Genomic DNA, 19,539 nt, shown 5'->3' on the forward strand with positions numbered 1-19,539 from the left:
ATAAAATATAATAGTTATTTATTTACCATCATTTACTTATTTGATACAAATACTTTCTTATTGGTGGATTCCCCACTAAACATGTTACAGTGTTCTGGTATGTATTTAACCCCAATCTTCGTTAAAAATCCAGTATGTGTTACACAGTTTAATTCCCCCTCTTTTAATAACTGGATGATTTAATAAGTCTGCCATTTGCAAACTGCAAAGTAATAGTAAATAGAAAGTTTTAATTAAAGTTTGATAAAAGGAATATATATAGAGACACCTACAAAACCCTGTTTATCGTCAAGATTCTGTTGTCAAGAATTCTACTAATTTCTGCGATTAACTGAAGAAGATTATTCTATTTAAAGGGGAATACAAAAAATGGGGTGATGACTTCTCAGTCATCCCATTTTTCCCAGGGAAGGGAAGGAGAGGGAGGAAGGCAACAATAACAAGTGCCAATGTTGTAAGTTGCTGTCTCCAGGACAGAGTGCTGTATCCAGCCTAAGTAATTAAAACTTTGTCTTTACTTCAGAAGGGGTAATAAAGCAGATTTTAGAAATAAAACCACAATCTTTAGTAGGTATATATATATATTTATACACATACACACACACACATACATATATATATATCGATCTCCAAACGTTAAGCGGACCATTCGAATTGTAGCTCAAAGTGAACACAACCGTAACCTGAAAGTGCATCTCTTGATGCCAAAAGAATCAAGACTTTGCAGAAGACTTATTTCAGACTTTTCCACTCAAACACAGAGCAGTAGCAGATTTATGGATGAATGGTAACCTCTGGACACAGACTTTACAGAAGAACACTGAATTTCTAGAAGGTGCTGGTGAAGACAGGGGATTGTGCATTTCCTATAATTAACCATTTCAGATCTAGTCACCAGCTCTCTAAATTACTCAGAGTTTGGAAAAATGAATGACACTGACACCTCAATTAAATTCTAGAATTTTTATTGATTTAGTGGTCAGGGAGAAAGAGCAAGAGTGAAAAACCCCACCAGATAATACTTAAAGAGAAAAAAAACAAAGAGTAATTCAAAATTTGAATTATTGAGTTACGGTCCCATAAAAAAAGAACAGAGAGTTACAAATTCCTACACTGCGAGTGCATCAGTCCTTACAGCCAGTGACTTCAGAATGTGCAGGCTTCAGAAAAAATAAACCATGTGTTATTAATTTTCATGTCAGAAGACCCCCAATAGTTCTTAATCTGTAACTTTAGCTTTATAGTGCAAGTTAAACCCTATGGGTGAGAAAACTGAGCCAACGAGACTTTTCAAACAGTTTTATCCATTCTCCAGGCTCTGCTGCACAAACCCTTGGCTTTGGGGGGGGGACACACGACATTTTAAGTGTACTCAAGCATAACTCCTGCTTGCTCGGGAGTACATACTTTTGCAACTACCTAGACTGCTGGATAGAAAAAATATTCTTAACTGCACTTGAATTTGTATCACAATCTTATAAGGAAAAAAAAAAATTGCAAGTCTCTTTACATATTATTTCACCTGTTGATACTTGCTAAATTCTCAGGTTAGACAATTTTCTTAACTCCTAGAAAACTTCAAAAGACCAGGAATCTTCTCTAGAAGTCACTTAAGAAACAACTAACATTTTTTTTGTTGTGGGCTTCTTGTTTGGTTGTTGTTTTTTTTTTAAGGAAGAATTGAATTGACACATAGAGCTGGAGAATTTAATAAATATTTTAGATCACTGACCTCTGCTGTTATCTTCTCAACCCTTACTCTCCCCTCCCACCCCCAAACCCACACCACTTTCATCATAACCCAGAAATATCCCTAGTCTACATTTATTTAAACTGAAGTAAACATAAGATTCAGTTTCTAAATTAACAAACTCATTTTAATACTGCAAGATTATTATGAACACAATTCAAAAGTGATTCAACAAGCCATGAAAGAAATAGTGTTGTATGTAAAATAAATCAGTCACATAAGCACAATTAAAATTCCTTTCACAAAGTCATGCTTTTCTATTTTTAATTTCAAACTGAATTAGATAAACTTTAGTCTCTTAAAAACTATGTAATACATATATATATGAAATCCACAACATTCTTGTTGTGGTGCAAACTACTTACAATTGCCAGAAAGAACCAACAGAACAACAGGAAATAAGTTCAAACAATAAACTAAGAGAGGTCACATCAGTGAGAATTAAATCAAAGGTGGGGAAAAGGCAGAAAAATAAAAGGAAGGTTTGGTTCAACTCAAGAGTTACTTGCTCAAGTGAAAGCACATGCACAGCTTTAAAAAGCTGTAATAAAACTAGAGTGTTAACACCTGCTTCCTTCTACAGGTGGGGGAAGATATTCAGATGCTTTGGATGCTGAACCAGAACGGGTTTCACCCAGTAGCTCGGCAGCTTTCTGATGTCACACAATGATGTCATAGCCTTCTCGGGAGAAAACAGCTTTGAGCCATCAGCATCAGTAACTAAAATTACCCAAGATCGTCAGTGTGAAGACACCATAAAAAAACATTTATTTATAATTTTCCCTTGACAGTATTAGAGTTTGTTCATATTCACTGCGAAGGAAAACTGAATATTTGCCCTTTTCCTTTGAGTAAAGGAGGGATGAGGAACAGCATGGATACAGGATTCGGGCACTTTTTTTTTTGTTTGTGGGTTTTGTTTTTTTTTTTTTTAAATCCAATCTCTGAATGGGCTCACAATAAACCAAGGGTGTTGGTTGGGTTTGGGGTTTGTTTTACATAAAGGTGCCAGGCTCATAATAAAAGTTGAAATACACACCTCCAATGTAGTTTTCAGTACAATAATCAGATTCATGAAATAGAAATAACTGCTGATGGGACAGAATGTACATTCCAGAATTACAATTTCCATTCCCTTACAGAGTGACAAAAGTCACTGTGGCTTTGTCTGCTCAGAAGAAACTTACTCTCAAAATAATGGAGATTTGTCAGTTTTATACTAAAGTTTTTTTACTTTTATATGGATTTACATAGAAAACAGTCAAAATCAGGAAGAACAATGTAAACTGTGATGCAAAAAAGAATCTGAGCTGAAGCTACATGACTATGGAGAAGTTGCTTAATTGTCTGGATGCCTAAATTACTGGGCTCTTATAGGCATTGCAAGAATAAAAATCCATGAATCCAGGGCACTAGCCACAAGGGCCACACAAATAAGCAGAAGGAAGTAACCACGAAGAGCCATCATCATATTAGCGCTGCCATCAACCAAAATGATAAAATTCAAGAGCATTAGAATCTATAATAATTCAAAGTTATAAAAATGTATAGCTGCTGAGGCAAGCTACAGAAGGTTAAAAATAACCACAACGGGTATTGATTTTTCAAGGGTTCTCTCACTAGAAAATAAAAAAAGAAAGAAGAAACTGGGTGAGAGAGACCTAAACGTTTGCAACTGGCTGCTGATACCAGCTTTCAAATTGATCGGAACATGCTCCTTGGCACTTCCCAGACTACTCAGTTTTCTGTATTAGTTCAAGTAGATTTCTGGGAGGCAATTAAAAAAAACTGGGAAAGAAAAAAAAAAAAAAACCACACACTATACCTATTTCAGTAATTTTTTGCACCTTTTCAAACAGTGTATCTTTTGTGTGTTGTGAAATTCTTTTCTTCCAAGACAAATATTTATTTAAGCACAAAGCGCTAAAGCGAGGGTCCAGCGAGCTTTGCCGAGCGAATGGAGACACACACTGGTTTTCTACAAGTTTGTCGTTAGAAAACACTCACGAAAAGTTAAGTAAAACGTTTGCTTCAGAAGGTCTGAACAGCACTAAACTGTTGACTCTTGCTCTTTCTGGAAACTACTGTAGAATTTTTATGATCTTTTATGGAAACGTTTTCCAACTTGTGTAGCTGCCACATCGCTTGTTTCAAGCTGCACTTCAGCCGGGTTTCTTAAAGACAAAGATTACTGTAAAAAGGCTTAAAGCCTAAAAAAAAAAAATCACAGAAATGGACTATGTCCATTGTGTCCATGTTTAAATCCACCCAGAGCAACCACTAAGTTCACTAGAGAAGAAAAAAATATTTAATTTCAAATTTTTACAGGATAATGTATTATGCGTAAACCTCATTTTGGAATGATGGGCACTAATTCTTTTTTAGCACAAGAAGTAACTACAGCTAAAGAACTAAACTCACTGAGAGTTTATAGAGATGTGTGTGTGTGTGTGTCTATAAAATACGCTGACAGCTTCTATAATTGACTTCAAAAAGCATTTTAAAAAAGAAAACATTGGGTCAGAAATGCAATGCCTCTGGGGAGATGATACTTCATTAGGAAGAACTGCCAGAAATATCCCCTCTTCTATCCAAATTAGCCGTTGATTACATCATTGGGATCAAAGAAATTCCTTCCCAGGATGAAAGGGCCAAGCAGAAATGTTTTCACCGTGTTAATTTCATTTAAAATCTTTTGCCTCCAGAGATACGCAGTTCCACATCTCTATCTATCACTCAAATACCAAGAAATACATTTTGACACTTCATATAAAACACAAAAGACATGCAGGTGGCAAAATGTTCCGAAACTCTTACATATATATTTCCACACACTTTGTTAATTGCCCTGAAGCTGGAGTAGAGTTGGATCGTAGCATCTTCCAGGTGATTTGTGTTCTGCAAAGTCCTCCCTGCATTTCTTACACAGAAACACAGGTATTTTTGCTCTTGAGCATGAGTTAAAATATTTACAAATACGTCTTTTGCTTTGCTAAGAGCCATCCAAGCCAGACCTGTTACTAAGCTTCCTCGAATCCAACGTTCCCACCTGGAGAGCCAGTCTGTGCCCTTGGACCTAGTTATCGTTTCTGTCTTGTTTCCTTCTATCGTGTTTCTACCTTGTTTTCAAACTTTTGTACTGTAACTCTTTACAAAGCTAAAGCACAAAGTACTACCTGGGCACTTAATATTCTTCCCTGTTTCTCGAAGTAAAACCAGAATAACAGACAGCAGTTTGTCTGTGGAGAAACCCACCTCCACTAGTGCTGTCTACCACCAGCACTTGATTCCGTGATTTGTCCAAGTATTTCTGCCTATTTCTGCCTCTTGGGATTATACAACACACATAAAAAGGTCACCCATTTGTCTTATTCTCTGAGTGTTATTCTATACATTAATCTACACATTTTCCCCCAGAAATATAACCTAAAGTTACTCAGTTTCGAAAAAAATCCAGGCTCCAAAACCATGTTTGTCCATTTCTCCGTGCATGAATTATTGTGACAAAGCTACGTAATGATTCATTATATTTCCTCTGAAAAATTAAGAAAAAAAGGTGGACAAACTGCCATTCATACAATTTGTTTGCGTAATTATGATCTGCTGATGAGCTCTATAATTTGTGTTCCAACTGATCTTTCCCTGATAATACAGGGAAACAACGCTTGCCCAACGAAAGGATGCTCAGCCCACTCTCTCCTCTCTGTTCATTAGAGCAGTCTCCCATTTTCAGTTTTTCCAGGCTTTCATGATTTCAGTTTTTTTCATTACAGCTTGACTCGTTTCACAAAATAAATGTAACCCCCATCCAAGCAGAAAAAAGCTCAAACAAGTAACTTGTAGACATGTAAATAAAAGCTTGCAATTGATTACGTTAGTGGGGTTTGGTATGTTGTAGACACAGATCCATAAACTCAACAGGATCATAGCCTTCCACTACTTTAGAAAAAATAAAATAAAATATTGGGAATAGCACAGGGGAACTACTGCCTTGGACCTGAGATAAAGGTCCATATACAGTACTTTCATAAAGGGCCAGAAGAAATGCATAGAATGTGACAAACACTAGCACAGATCCTTCCCTCGCACATTTTCACAGCTTCCAAAAATGAGCAGTTCAGGGACTCAGCTAATTCAAAAGTAGCCTTGGATAAACTTCTCCAATAGGCAGCGATACACCTATTTTCCATGATTGTACCTTACCTCATTCAGAAGCTATTTATAGCTATTTATACTTTCCTACTTGATAATCTGTTGAGGTTCCCCATAATTGTTCTGATTTTTTCTAACAACTCTTAAAAGATACTACTAAAAAAGTGGATGACTACGCATTTACGTAGCAGCATAATAAGGTTTTATGTTCCCACGGAGAAAAACTGAAAAATCAGTCCTTCTGCAGCACTATTTAAGAGCAAGCATTATGAAGCAACCTTTAATTAGAAAATTGTTTGCTATGTTTTCCCTCAGGACACCAATTGAATTCAATAAAAACAAGCTGACACAAATATTCTTTGTGTAACATCAGTACTTGACCGCACTCTGAAGCGGAGACAACCAGGGCAAGTTTTGAAGCCGAATCCTAGAGCGACTGACCAAAGGGCTTTGAGGGGGTGGAGAGGATTTCCAAGGGAAGTTCAATTTATACCAGACAAACTAAGAGAAAAAGGGATAACTGACAGTTCAAAAAGCCTGTGCAGAAAATACTTGTAGCTTTTATATCAAGATAAGAACAGATTTGAAAAACTTTCACTTGCAAGCTAAACTGGTTTTAACTCCAGGAGCAACGAGATACTCAAAACCGTTCCTAGAATATTAACTAATTTGGCAGATGGCAAATATAATTCTACCTTAACAATCCTCTGCTTGCCAATGACAGCAGCACTGAAGATTGTGATGATGCTTCCACAGAAAAGGCAAGTTTCATCACCACCTTTGGGTGATGGGTAACACCAACTCTGGGACTTGGAAAAAGTTTATTCCACTATGAAATTTCTACCTTGCTTTCTATTAAAACAAAGAGAAGCCACTACCTCAATCAGGAATCAGTGCTGCATCACCAAAATGCATCGCAGGACTCTCCCCAGCAAAACCTCAAACTAAATTATTTTTAATGCTACCACAGCCTCCATCAGAGACACAGAAAAACGAGCAAGAAAATAATGAGCAAAAGGCAAAATTCAGAAAGACCCACTGTCTTGAAGGGCACTGAAACACAGGTTATCACTGGTGTCAAAGAGGCACTAACCAGAGAGTGCTCAGAAGTTCAAAGTAATCTTTGGTATAAAGTATTTCGCGGATTCCCTGACCTGGAAATTATTTAATCCCCCTTCTTGCATAAAATCCTGACAAAAAGATGCATAGACATTGCATTGGTGCAAAAAGAGGGCCTTCTTTCACACTCATTGAGCAATAATTGGCTTCATGGTTCACATACCTTTTGTTAATACTGGGAACTGTTTTATAACTTTCCACATTAGTGTTACTTTCAAATAATCACCAAAATTCTAAATCAATTTCTAAAATTGCCTTTTAATGTAATAAGGTTAATATTAAACTACTCTAGCAGCTAATATAGGCAAACAGTATATTGTAATGCCAACAATCTAAGAATATATTCCAAAAAGAAGTTGTTAATATATCCCATAACAATTTTTGTTGGATTCTGAATTTAAATATAGGTAGGTTTCTGAATATGAAGTGTTCAGCCACATAGAAAATTAAATACTTTTCCTAAACTAGAAACTTTCCAAATACAAAAGTGTGCAGGACTCTCCCTGAAAAGGAGGTTCATCCACCATACACAGATTAGTTTGCACAGATTAAAAGCTAAATTTAATTTTTAGATGCAAGAAAATTCCTGGATGTTTGCCAGTTTAAAGCCCAAAGCAGACTTGTTACTACCCTGATAAAAAGCCCTGTGTATAGGACAGAATTTCATTCTACCTCTACTTAAAAAACTGCTTGGCTCCATTATGTCTGTATGATATATTAAAAGGTCTGAAAAAGAGGAAGAAGAAAAAGTTTGAGGTCTTTCAAATATCGTTTTCCACCCTCCCTCTCAATAACTTCGATTGGTTTTACCCTAACTTGGTATTTTCTGTTCTCAGAAGTAACTCATAATTCTCCTCCCACACAGATTCTGTATTTAAAAAAAAAAAAAAAAAAGGCTTCTAAACTACTAAAATACATTTTGTGTATAGTATTCTTCAGTTTACGTCCTGCAGGGATCAAATGCAAAATGTTTTTGATTGAAGTGACAGCTTTCGAGCCTAACAACTGTAAACAGAAAGACCACTTTAGCCAGACAGTCACATGAGCACAGTCACATAAGTGTAATTAACTTGTGTTAAAGAAGGACCTAAATTAAAATCTATCAGCATCAGACTGAGTTTTTACATCTACCAAAAGCTTCAGAGAAGGTCTTATGTCTCCCCTGGAATATTATACTAGGCCTGCACAAACGTGATGCCAGAGAGAGAAGACAAAGGCAAAGCAGGGAAACACCTGTTCCAAGTAACAAGGAAAAAGAGGAGGATAAAGATCCATTAAACTATTAGCGTTAACCAGAAATCCATCTCCTTCCTATTCCACAGCAATTCCCATGACAGACTTTACACCTTAAGGTGGTGGAAACCTGAACTGTCCTTAACGCATCTTTTTAAGCTTTCTTCCCCTAAACTAAAAAAGTTCCGTGGGTGATTAAGACCACCAAACCCACGCCTAGCTGTGGTGCTGAGGGACACGGGTTCGCGGTGGATTTGGCAGTGTTAGGTTAGTGGTTGGACTTGACGATCATAAGGGCTCTTCCAACCAAAACGATTCTATGGTTCTATGATCCTACTCTTTGCAGCAGCAAGGTTTTCAGAGCAAAAGCAAGGTGGAATATATGCTATGTCTAAGCACTGGGGCTGAAATAACTGCATCGTAGCAGACAAATCCAAGTCTCTAATCCGACCAGGTAATGCCTGGCACAGACCTAGCAAACAGCTCAGCCTTTCTTGGCACGTTTCCAATTTTTACCTGATTATAATTAACCCAATTTATGTCAGCAATCATAAAAAGGGTAGAGACTCCTTGTTATGAGTCCTCTTATTTTTCAAAACAAAGCGCGATAAATTTTACGGCTTTTCCACAGTAGCGTTACAGAGATCTCACAAAAAAGCTCTCCTTGCGCTCTTCGGAACTAAAGCCAAAAATGATTACGTGGTTTTATTCTCCTACCTGGAAAGCAGCCCCAGCTCGCTACGGATCACTTCTGTGAGCCCTGCTCCCAAGAAGAGAAAAGTCTGACTAGATAGTTGATCAATATTAAAGCCTTACACTTGCAATAGATAGAAGTGACAGATCTGAGGTAGCAGTTTTATTAATTCTGCTAATGAACATGTTGTGCCACCTGCCAGAGAAACAGAGAACTGCTGCTTGTTTAGAACCCCACTAATACTTTATTATTATTTACTTATTAGTTTAGAATCAGCATCCTGTGAACACCTTTTTCTATTTTCAAAGCAGCCTTTATTTATCTGCAGCGTACTCTCACTGAATCTCAGACAATCAGCTGCTGAGAATATTTTTTTTCACTATTTCTATTGCCAAGATGAGTCCTAGTTGGGAGGGATGCTTAACAATGAAACATGAATAAAACTGAGATTTTTAAAACCTTCACTTCTTAATTTAAGGGAGACAACAAAAAATTAAGGAGAAATGTGGAAAACATACCAAACGACTTTAAAGCAGATGCTTTTGTCTTAAAAAAAAGGCATTTTCACACCATTATCCCATTTCCAGTGGAAATCTCAGCCCCAGATCTCTTCACAAATCATGTAGAAACAACACCCCTACTTAAGTCACTACTAACATTAGTTTTTTTAGTTATGGTGGTGCATACTCCCTCTCTCCAGCTGTTTTTCCTGGGGCTGAAGCCTGCAACAGCAGCTTACTAAAAACCACATCGCTTTCCCTCCCAAATGGAAACTCCAATAATTTAGTATTTACAATCACTCTAAGAGACACCATTTCCCATCATTTAGCTGCGCACTAAAAAAAAGCGTTTTCAGAAAGGTGCATGCAGTGAACTGTACCTCATTTTCGCCACAGTCAGAAGGTGTATCCTTGTGTATGGCCATCTGATACTTGGCAAATAGTGTGGCTGACTGGTTGAAGGACGATTTGAACTGGGGGTCCTCAAAGGAGACGGGTACTAACCTCACCTTCAGAGCAAGGGAAATACAAGCGTGCTATTTTGAGTGCATATCATCAGGTAACATGCTTCTGAAGGTAAGGCTAGTGAAAGATCTCCTCCTATCCACTTCAAAGCCTCTTGAAAACAGTTTTCTACTTTTATCATACTAACAAGTCTCCTACAGGGAGAAGTCAGACAACTAACACTAAGCTCAAACTGATTGTTGGTACTTTCATTAAAGAATAAAAATTGTTCAACACTAGAACACTTCAAAGCACCAGTTTAGCCAACCTATTTTTTGACCAAGTTAGCTAACAAATCAACCACAAATTTTATTTTCATTGCACAGTCTCAAGAACTTTTTAAAAGTATTATTTTTAATGGCACATCACTCACTGCCCTGGTTTAGCAATTACATATTCTTGTTACATACACTTTTTCTCCAAACTCCTGAATTCTTTTCTTTATAGTGTTAGAGGGGTAATATGTCTGACAGGTAACTATTACACACCACCTGGTCGTTTCAAGAAGCAGTAACAATGCGTAATTTAGATGGAGGGCACAGATTACTTCTTGAAGGGCTTCAATCAAAAGCAAAGAGGTTCATAAAACTGCTGTGACCCTTAAACTAACAATTTGTGTGTGATGAATTCTTCACTCACATGTTGGCCCTGATCATGCTTGTTCCTCCTTATGGCAGCATTCAAACCAAAGCCAAGGAGACTACTAATCAAGCCAAGTGTCCGCTGGTTTTAAATCTTATGACATTTGTATTTACAAGGCCCACAACATCTATCTCCAAAAGCCTCTTCCTCTCCACTTCTTACCCAATAGAATCCCCACGTAACTTCCTCAACTTTTCTGTCTGCAATTAAGACCAAATATTTGTGATCCAAAAAGAGTCACAGAGAGATATCAAAAGAGTTTGCACTTTCAGGATGTTGATTTTATTTTATCCAGCATTTCACATGCTCCTGAATATACAATGGACATAAAATCCACATTTGATTCTCCTAGGAACAAAGCACATGAAATGGAAGGGAAACTGAGTTTTGCCTAAAATTCATTTGGCCTTCTGACCTGATTTATAGTTGGCTTATCAGGTGGGTCCTTGTGAATAACCATCTGGTAGCGTTTATAGACCTGGTAAGACTCCTGCAATGTGGCTTTGAACTGTGAACTTGGTGGAGATGATCTCACCACCCTCACCTTCAGAAGAAGTTAAACACATACATTATTACAATATCATGCAATAACTATACATTCATCCAAACATCACAACAGAGAAAAATTTTGACTTTCTCCACAAGGCTCTAACAATTTAATTAATACTAGTCAATAGCCTTCTAATTCTTCAGCTCATTTTAGGCCATTGAAGGCCTTTATATTTACATTGAATAACATACAAGGTTTTCAAACTTCAAATTAAGATAATTAAAATACCTACAGAAGAACCACACAAATAGTTTCCAGGAACTAATACCAACCAACGGTATGCAGATCAACATTTTAAACAGATTTTCTCTACTTTTTAAAATCTTCTCTTGTAGTTTCACACTATGCTGAAAAATACTTGAAGGACCCATGCATTTGGAAGACTCAGATCAGTGCACTTTATCTAAAGACTATGTTTTTATTGCAATAATCCCAAAGGGATTTCTTGATAGTTTTCAAATTGAAAGAGAAAGATTAAACAATGTTTCCCTATTCAATTATGAGTTAATTGTAATAGGAAGTTATCCATCTTCTCCGCCATTGCCCTTACACACAAAAAAATAAATATTTAAAAAAAATAATCTATAAATTAAAAACTGTTCTTAGTAAAAATGATTGCTTCCTAACAAAAAAAAGAATGCTATCATATAAGCAAACACCGCATTTCTTTTCAAGCGTATTTAAGTACATGTTAATTTCAAAAAAACTACATAATTTTCAGTATGGTTCTATTTTCATAAGTAGCATTGATTCTGATCTATTGAAAAACAAAACACCACACCACACTGGAGAGCCCTGGTAAGGAGCAAAGGCAATCCGGGAAACACTGCTGGAACCGTTCTCCTTTTAATCCTCCCTTCATCCTCTAAGTGAAGATGTTCAGACAAAGCCATCACACTTCTGTTACACAACTCATCAGAAAGTCTGGAGGAGTTAGTGAGATGGATCAATGTCATGGCTTCTTGTCAGTTATTCAGTGAATCCTTTAATTTTGAATGCCATCATTGATAATCAGTAACTACAGGAAAACACTGATAATCAGATAGCTTTCCAGAAAAAATAACAAGAAATAAAGTGGCGTTATGATTAACAAATGTTAGAAAGTCCAAAAGTCTTCCAGATTACTATCTCTATATCACTAATAGATTTAATGGCAATCAGTATATTAAGCAAAATTTCCTACCATCACTTTTACAGCTTCCAAAGACATCAATACATATCAGTGATGTTTATAAAGAGCAGCTATCTTCTTATCTGTTTAATTTTATGAACAGCTACTGCTTTCTTGTGAAGATTCGTTAGCATAGATAGTTTAAGTATTTATATACTGCAAAACTAAATACTGAATCTCTCCCATCATTCAACACTCAGTTAATACAAAGTCTTTCAAATCACACTGTATGAAATCAATTTACAAGTTATTTTGGTAACTGTACTGGTCTCTGCTACAACTGACTCCAAGTGCACGAGCACCCTCTTGTGGTATACAGAGCTCAGCTGCACCAGATATACATATATAATACATACAGACACACGTATGTGGTACTGCATAATATGTATTTCAAGATTTAAACTATAATCATTCCATAAAGTCACAGACGCTAAACACCTAAGCATTTCAAAAACTACTTAACTAGACTTTTCCTTAATTTGCCTCCAACGACACTGAACGAGAACTTACCTCCAACTTGTGTCGTGCATCATCAGGTAAAGAGACAAAAACAAAGTCTTCGATGGTTTTAGGTTGGTTTGTTTTAGATTTAGAGTTTTGCAAGAGGAAAACTTGGTCTCCTCCTTGAAGTTGAGAGCCTTCAAGTGTGCACATCTGGTTCTGAAGGAGCTTCTGCAGTTTTCTTTCTTTCCGTATGTCCTTTGCTTTTCGACACGGTGGCTTGCTCAGATCAGCCCCTTTCCCTGAAAGAGCAGAGGCAAAGAATTAATCACCATATTTTGCAACAAACAAGAAGTTCGTACACAGTCACTGAAAAGAAATGCTTAAAATCACCATTAACTGCAGACTGTGGTCTGAACATAACATGGTCTTTCACATTTACAACTACCTACCTGCAATACCCGATGCCAAGCTCAGTTGCAATGATTTTTTTCCTCTGCAGCTGTTTAATGCAGCACTTTAATATAGAAACACCTTGATCACGATTCCATCCCAGAGCCAAGGTTGAATTTAAAGTTTAAAATGAAAAGAATTCCTGTCTGTAAAAGCCTATCCGTAAATCATTACACCACTTCCCCTTCCCAGAAACAAAGAAAAGCCATACATTAATATGGCATGATGTTCTATAGCCAGACAGCTACAGGATCAGCTTGAAATACTGAAAGGAAAAAAACCACCAAAACTACAAAATCTCAGTCAAATTCATAGAGAATTGTTCTACTGCACTACCTGTCTCACCTTAGCAGCTGCTGTTGCAAATTCCGTACAGAAGGAAAGTGGCACTCAAAATCATATCAGCAGCCAGCTACCATAATACAAAGTAACCCTAATTCCACATTTTTTTATTACTTTCTAGGGCAGTGCTAGAGGAGTTGGAACCAAAAAAGAGTCATAGTATTAAAAATGTTGAAAAGAGAGAAAGACTGGAAAAAACTCGTCCCATATAGGGAAATACAGTCATATATCTTGCACAGAACCAAAATTGTAACAAATATTATGACAAATTGCTGAGGAAGTCTTTTACGCCATAAGCTTTCTCCCAAAATCCATGTATTTGACAAGACACGCTGGCAACTTTTGAAAGACCTTTTCAAATGGGAAAGTACCCTGAAGGGTGAGGTGCTTTCATATGAAGCATTAGGAAGATGCATTTCCAACTCTGTTAATATTTATAAAAAGTAAAGAGGAATCCAAACCCAGACTTAACTACGGCTTATCCCACTTTACTCACTTGAAGGCCTGGAAATTAAATGGAAATTGTTTTTTCCAGAGCTCATGTGAAAATGTAGTTAGAGCTTTCTTTCCTCCTCCTCACCAGTAACTTATTAGCCAAAACTGGCTTCTTTCTTGTCCTCTACCTGCTTCAAACTTTCCCACGGACAATGAGAGCAGTGGTGTCCTTCTGCAAACTGGAAATGGTGAGAGCACGGATACTCTAGAAGCTCACTGATGGGTTTAGAATCACTTCACCTGCAAAGAACTGCAGCCCTCAGAGCCGCTGCCTGCATCTTTCTTTACCAATAGATACAGCATAGAAATTGGCAAAGGATTTCATATTGGGATAAACTGTTAAGTATCAGCAAGGCTGTAATTATTCTTTTTAATGTGCATACTACACAGAATTTACAGTTTATAAGTGCCCTCCCGGGACAAGTCAGCAGTGAGCTTCTTAGGGCTCCCCCAGAAGAGTCCCAGCCTGGTCGTGCCATTCAGAATCCACAAGAGCTGAAATGCTGAGATCATCTCAGGGACTTAGAAAAAGAGCTAATACCATTTGGGCACCATTCAGACACCTTACAATTGCACCAGCAGATTTTATTATCAAGTGTTCTTAACTCTCAGCTAAGGCTTTTGAGTATTTGTTTCATCCATACAGCTAAAATTATTCACCAGAAAAGGACAAATATTATGAGGAAATTACAGATCCTATGCAACCTGTCCATGGGCAAACAAGGCAGAGGAAGAGTTTATTTAAAATACTCATGACACATTTGAAGAATGAGTACTTCATCAGTATCAGGATCTGTTTCATGTCTCCTATCTTCTATAAGCTGTAAGTTAGCAAGAAAAACTTCTTAAAGCAATGAATGTGCATACAGACGTAAGCAAACCTCCTTTTCTATGTGAAACTGTGCAGAAACAGCCCATTATTCCTACAGGACAATGACCTGTTTTGTTTATAAAGGAATAAAAATACAATTAAACAATCTTATTACAGAATAAGTCTACATTTTCCAAGACGAAAACTAAACATCTTTCTATCTGGAAAATTTTAAACTAAATTTGACCTGTGACACCACCTGCCCTAAAAAAAAATAAAATTAGAGATTAATTAAATAAGCTGATTAATCTATTATTTACTTTTATACTTCGTTTAAAACCTTCAGAAAGAAAGAAGCACACTAATGAATAATTTTCCTTTATAAAAGTAAACCCTCTTTTTCTGAAACAGAGTACAAAGAATGTTTCAAGCTTTCTTTTTCTGCATCTCCAGTGTTTAAAGTTTTACACAAAGTTACTCTTAACATAACTGAAGATCATCCCTCACTTTTTCAAAACAAGGGCAGGTTTACAAGCATAATCTTTACCCAAGGCTGCCACCTGCTGTCAATGGCCACTTAGCTTGCTTTCAGAGTGTTTACATAACCCAACGTTTTTCATTAATTATTTAAAAAACAAGAGAGTTTTGAAAATTTGCACAACAAATAAAAGTTATATAAACTATACAACGGCTATAGAAGTTTTGACTGCATTCTATAAAATGAAAATATAAAATACTGTCTTAAAAATTCTGGGCAAGTTTTGCAGGACCGTGTAACAGCGCTGCTTCTATGCAGCATCATCAGTTTTCTCATCAAGCATTTCTGAAAACTTTCCTTCCGTTTAGTTGCAAAATTCCTTGTTAAGCTGGTGAAAACCTGAACTAATTGGAACGAGTGTTTATTAAGGATAAAACATTATTTTACTTGAAATGAGCCAACCTATAGAATGAGACAAAAATCTTTGTAAAGGAAAAAGTACTTTGAAGTTCTCATAAATACCGGCACAACATGTAACAGGCAAGTGAAATTAGGAATTAGTATGACATCCCAAGACATGCGGAGACTCTAAAGCATCCGGTATCCACTAGGATTTTAACTAACATTACTCACCGTATAATGGCTAACTGCAATTCAGAAAATACCCTTTATTTTTCTGAACAGGCCACTGTAGATGCTCTGCAAACCTGGAAACGTGACCTGTAGGATCAGGCTGCCTCATCTCCTGGGCCACAAAGAGCCTCTCAGCAATTCTACCTTCCTTTCCAGCACGGGCTGTTGGTCAAATCGATTATTCTGGCACTAATCCATCCACCCCTTACCATCTTCCTTCCAGGAATCACCCCCGCCCCACAAGAACATAGCCAGCACAAGATTCCAGGCTCTCGTGCCACAGCAAGGGGTACCCCATAACAGCTGTCACACGAGAAAGATTACAGTCCCATGACTGACAATGACATAAAGATTTCATGTTCGAATTCAGCCCAAAGGCAGCATTTCGGAAATCTTTACAATTACCATAAAAAAGCTTGACTGAGGGATAACTTCCATACTGAAAAAAGTGGCCATGCTATTAAAATTAGTATTATACTAAATATTAATATTATTAAAAATGCCAGCAATATGCCATGTACTCTCACACAAAACCATAGAAATGAGTAAGTATTTACCTTGAGTTTTTGGCAAACTGTATAAATGTATCAGAAGTAAAATGAGGGAGGCTGCCTTACTTCTTGTACATACCTACTGCACTTGCTTACAGAAATGTAATACTAAGTTCACAGCAAGAAAATAAAGGAAAAATTCCTACATAATTTCACATCCTCTCGTGACACTGCTTTTCTAATCTAAAGCTAGCCAAATCTAAAACAAGGAAAACCCCCAAACAGATAAAAAAGCTCCCCTAGAAAATGTTATTCTTCATAGAGGACCAGAAGTCTCTATAGTTTTTTTTATCAAATCAGCAGAATGCTACATAATTTCTTTTATGCATACAAAATAAAAACACAGTCATATACTAAACGCATTTCCAGTGCCAACTAGGTCTGTGGCAAATAGCCTATGAAAGCATACGAAATGTAGCCTTAAGCGAGTTATTCACAGGGGTGCATTCATGGGGTGTAAACAACACAAGTTGCATTACAACAAGATGCCTGCAGAAATGAAGAAGTGTAAGAACACCACCTCGGGCGTTTTTGTTGGGTCTTACACTGGTTTCCCACTGCTGCGCAAGAGACAAGGTTAAGCCTTAGCCTAACCCAGTAGCCAGCAGCCCTGCCGCTCCAGCCAGAGCTGTATCCGGCTCCTTGCCTTCCACAACTTCAAGGGATGTAAAGCCCGAGTCGCCACATCCCAGAGAAGAAAGGGAAAGCTGGATGCACATCTTATTCTGCACACAAAAGTAATCCTCAGCTGGAAACTGGTCCCAATGTCTCATGAGATTCAACCACCTTGACCTATCTGACAGCAATATAAATATCTTACAGAAAACTGTCAGCTGTAGATATGTATTCCTGGTAACTAAATTAAAAAAAATGAATACAATGAAAAATTGATGCAACCTGCAGGAAGAACTAAGAAAACTAAGTAAAACGCACCATCTCTCAAGTTTATACACTAGCATTCCATAAATCGGCAAGAGTATAAGGAATAAAAAGAAACAATTATTCAATTACTAGGCAAGATAAAAAAGTCTTCAACACCACGCAAAATCATGATAGTATATTCCAGTTACTACCAGAAATTTGAGTACCTGGCTTGGGCGGTGCATGAACAGTTTTAGCCGAGTGCGATGGTTCTCCAGGGACTGGCGTGTCTTTATCTGCACATATCTGAGGAGAACCCGATTCCACCTTCTGCTCGTTCACCTCTTTTGTTTCTCCTGTGTCCTTATCTTCATTTTCCACCCTCTCTGGGTGATCCACACTCAAAGGTGTCAGTTCGGACTGACTGACATGAGATTCACTTTTGTAGGCAAAATCACACGTGACCACATCTTCTATATGGGAATCCATAGGCTCTTCTGTAAATAATTAAAAACTGCATGAGTTAATTTCCCTCTGTATAACCGCAGCTCACAGTTTGCACAATTAGCATTAATATTAGATTAGCTTCTTTCCATTTTTACAACTGCTTTCCAACAGGCAAAGCGACCGTTTGCAATAGTCTGAAAATGGAAAACTTCCTTTATGATCCCGAATTGCACCAACTCATTTATGAGAACAGCTTTATTTTCTCCACTAAAACGGGGCAGTCAACTAATCTCAAGCCGTAACTTCAAAACAAACAAAAAACAAAAGACACAAAAACACCAACACACACCCAGAAGGCAAATTATAATGATTCAGAACCAACACAAGTTCCACCGCAACTGAGAACAGCTGGGTTTGGGGTTGGATAAATGGGGTGTGACTGTTCAATCACCTGGAAGAAAAACCCTCCTTTTCCCCCTTGCTCTTCCTTTCCTCTGCCACCCACCATCCCGTTTAGCCCTCTCCAGAGTATTATCACTTCTGTGACAGAGGTAAAAACAGGGTCTAATTCTCTACCACACCCAGCTAGAAAGTAAGCACCTGCCCAGAGATAAAAAAGATAGTAAGCTGCTCTGTGAAAAAAGTAAGGAAACATATTTGTCAATACAGCAAGTCAGCTGCACAGCTTGGACTCTGGGCTCTCGATTCAAAGCATACTGTGAAGACACAACCTCCCCAGACCTTTATCAAGGGGTCTATATACAAAAATCAAAGCACATTAGCCATTCGATCACTCCAGCAGGTACTCGATCCTCCTTTCAAATTTCAGTATTGGTTTTCAAACAGTGAGAATTTCTTACCTTCACTCGCTACTTTCGAAACATCTCCTTTGGAAATAAATTTCAACATTTTCTTCAGAACCTTCTTGTGAGATTTAGAGCTCTGAAAACGCAAAGCTTGACACCTCAAAAAGAAAAAATTATGATCAATTCTTTTGCGAAACATTATTTCGGAGAAAAACGTTAAGGAACTGCTTTAAAAAGTTACACTGTATATATATTTTCTAATTATTTCTTAAGTTTCCCTATATTAAGTCGTCAAATATTTTATCAACGCTTTTGAGTTAATACAATTACGTTGCCTTCTACTGCTCATCATTCTTTATGGCACATTTTGTGTGTATATTACTATAATCACTAAAATATGCCAAGGTGAGCCTAAAAAAAGCTTTCCTAGGAGGCCAATACACTACAGTTCCTCACTTATCCATCTTATAGATTGATTGATACTAACTACTAATGCCAAAAAAGCCTATCTAGAATTATTTATAGTTATTCGACTGACAGCCTCTCTTATTTGGGCTACTAAAGCAGTGTTTGTGGCATATAGACATCCTGGGTCACCTGCAACCAGCAAGCACGAGAGCAGTATATATTTAACAGTACATGTTTAGTATTCAAAGTATCATTAAAAGTAGATAAACCTTTCAAGCATTCTGTATTTAAAGCAGCAAACACAAATGGTTGAACGTATCTGAAGTGGTCAAATGACTTACAGGAGCACACTTTGAGCTTCTTACCTTATTGTGTATTGAGGACAACACGTTTGATTCATGATAGGTTTGTAGACATACTTTCCACTTCTAAAAATAATAATAAATATGTATTGATTTTTTGTTGCTTATACTACAAAATAAATGGAAGACTAACCTT

The 19,539-nt window shown here is 37.1% G+C and overlaps 1 protein-coding gene across 19 annotated transcripts in view; it reads right to left on the reverse strand.

Moving 5' to 3' along the window:
- The window catches only part of ATE1 (arginyltransferase 1), an 80,485-nt gene that overhangs the window by 58,917 nt on the left and 2,029 nt on the right, over positions 1-19,539 (reverse strand). For 4 of the 19 annotated variants that reach the window (XM_074159232.1, XM_074159231.1, XM_074159216.1 and 1 more), the window contains exons 3-8: positions 19,407-19,469; positions 18,688-18,791; positions 17,608-17,877; positions 12,826-13,058; positions 11,010-11,138; positions 9,829-9,957 (exon numbers count right to left, since the gene is read on the reverse strand). In XM_074159232.1, the coding sequence (XP_074015333.1) occupies positions 9,829-9,957; positions 11,010-11,138; positions 12,826-13,058; positions 17,608-17,877; positions 18,688-18,791; positions 19,407-19,469 (928 nt within the window). The remainder of the gene's footprint in view (positions 1-9,828; positions 9,958-11,009; positions 11,139-12,825; positions 13,059-17,607; positions 17,878-18,687; positions 18,792-19,406; positions 19,470-19,539) is intronic. The other 15 variants (XM_074159221.1, XM_074159223.1, XM_074159219.1 and 12 more) reach the window with 7 other exon arrangements.

The sequence above is a fragment of the Numenius arquata genome, chromosome 15 (assembly GCF_964106895.1).
Source record: "Numenius arquata chromosome 15, bNumArq3.hap1.1, whole genome shotgun sequence".
NCBI lineage: Eukaryota > Metazoa > Chordata > Aves > Charadriiformes > Scolopacidae > Numenius > Numenius arquata.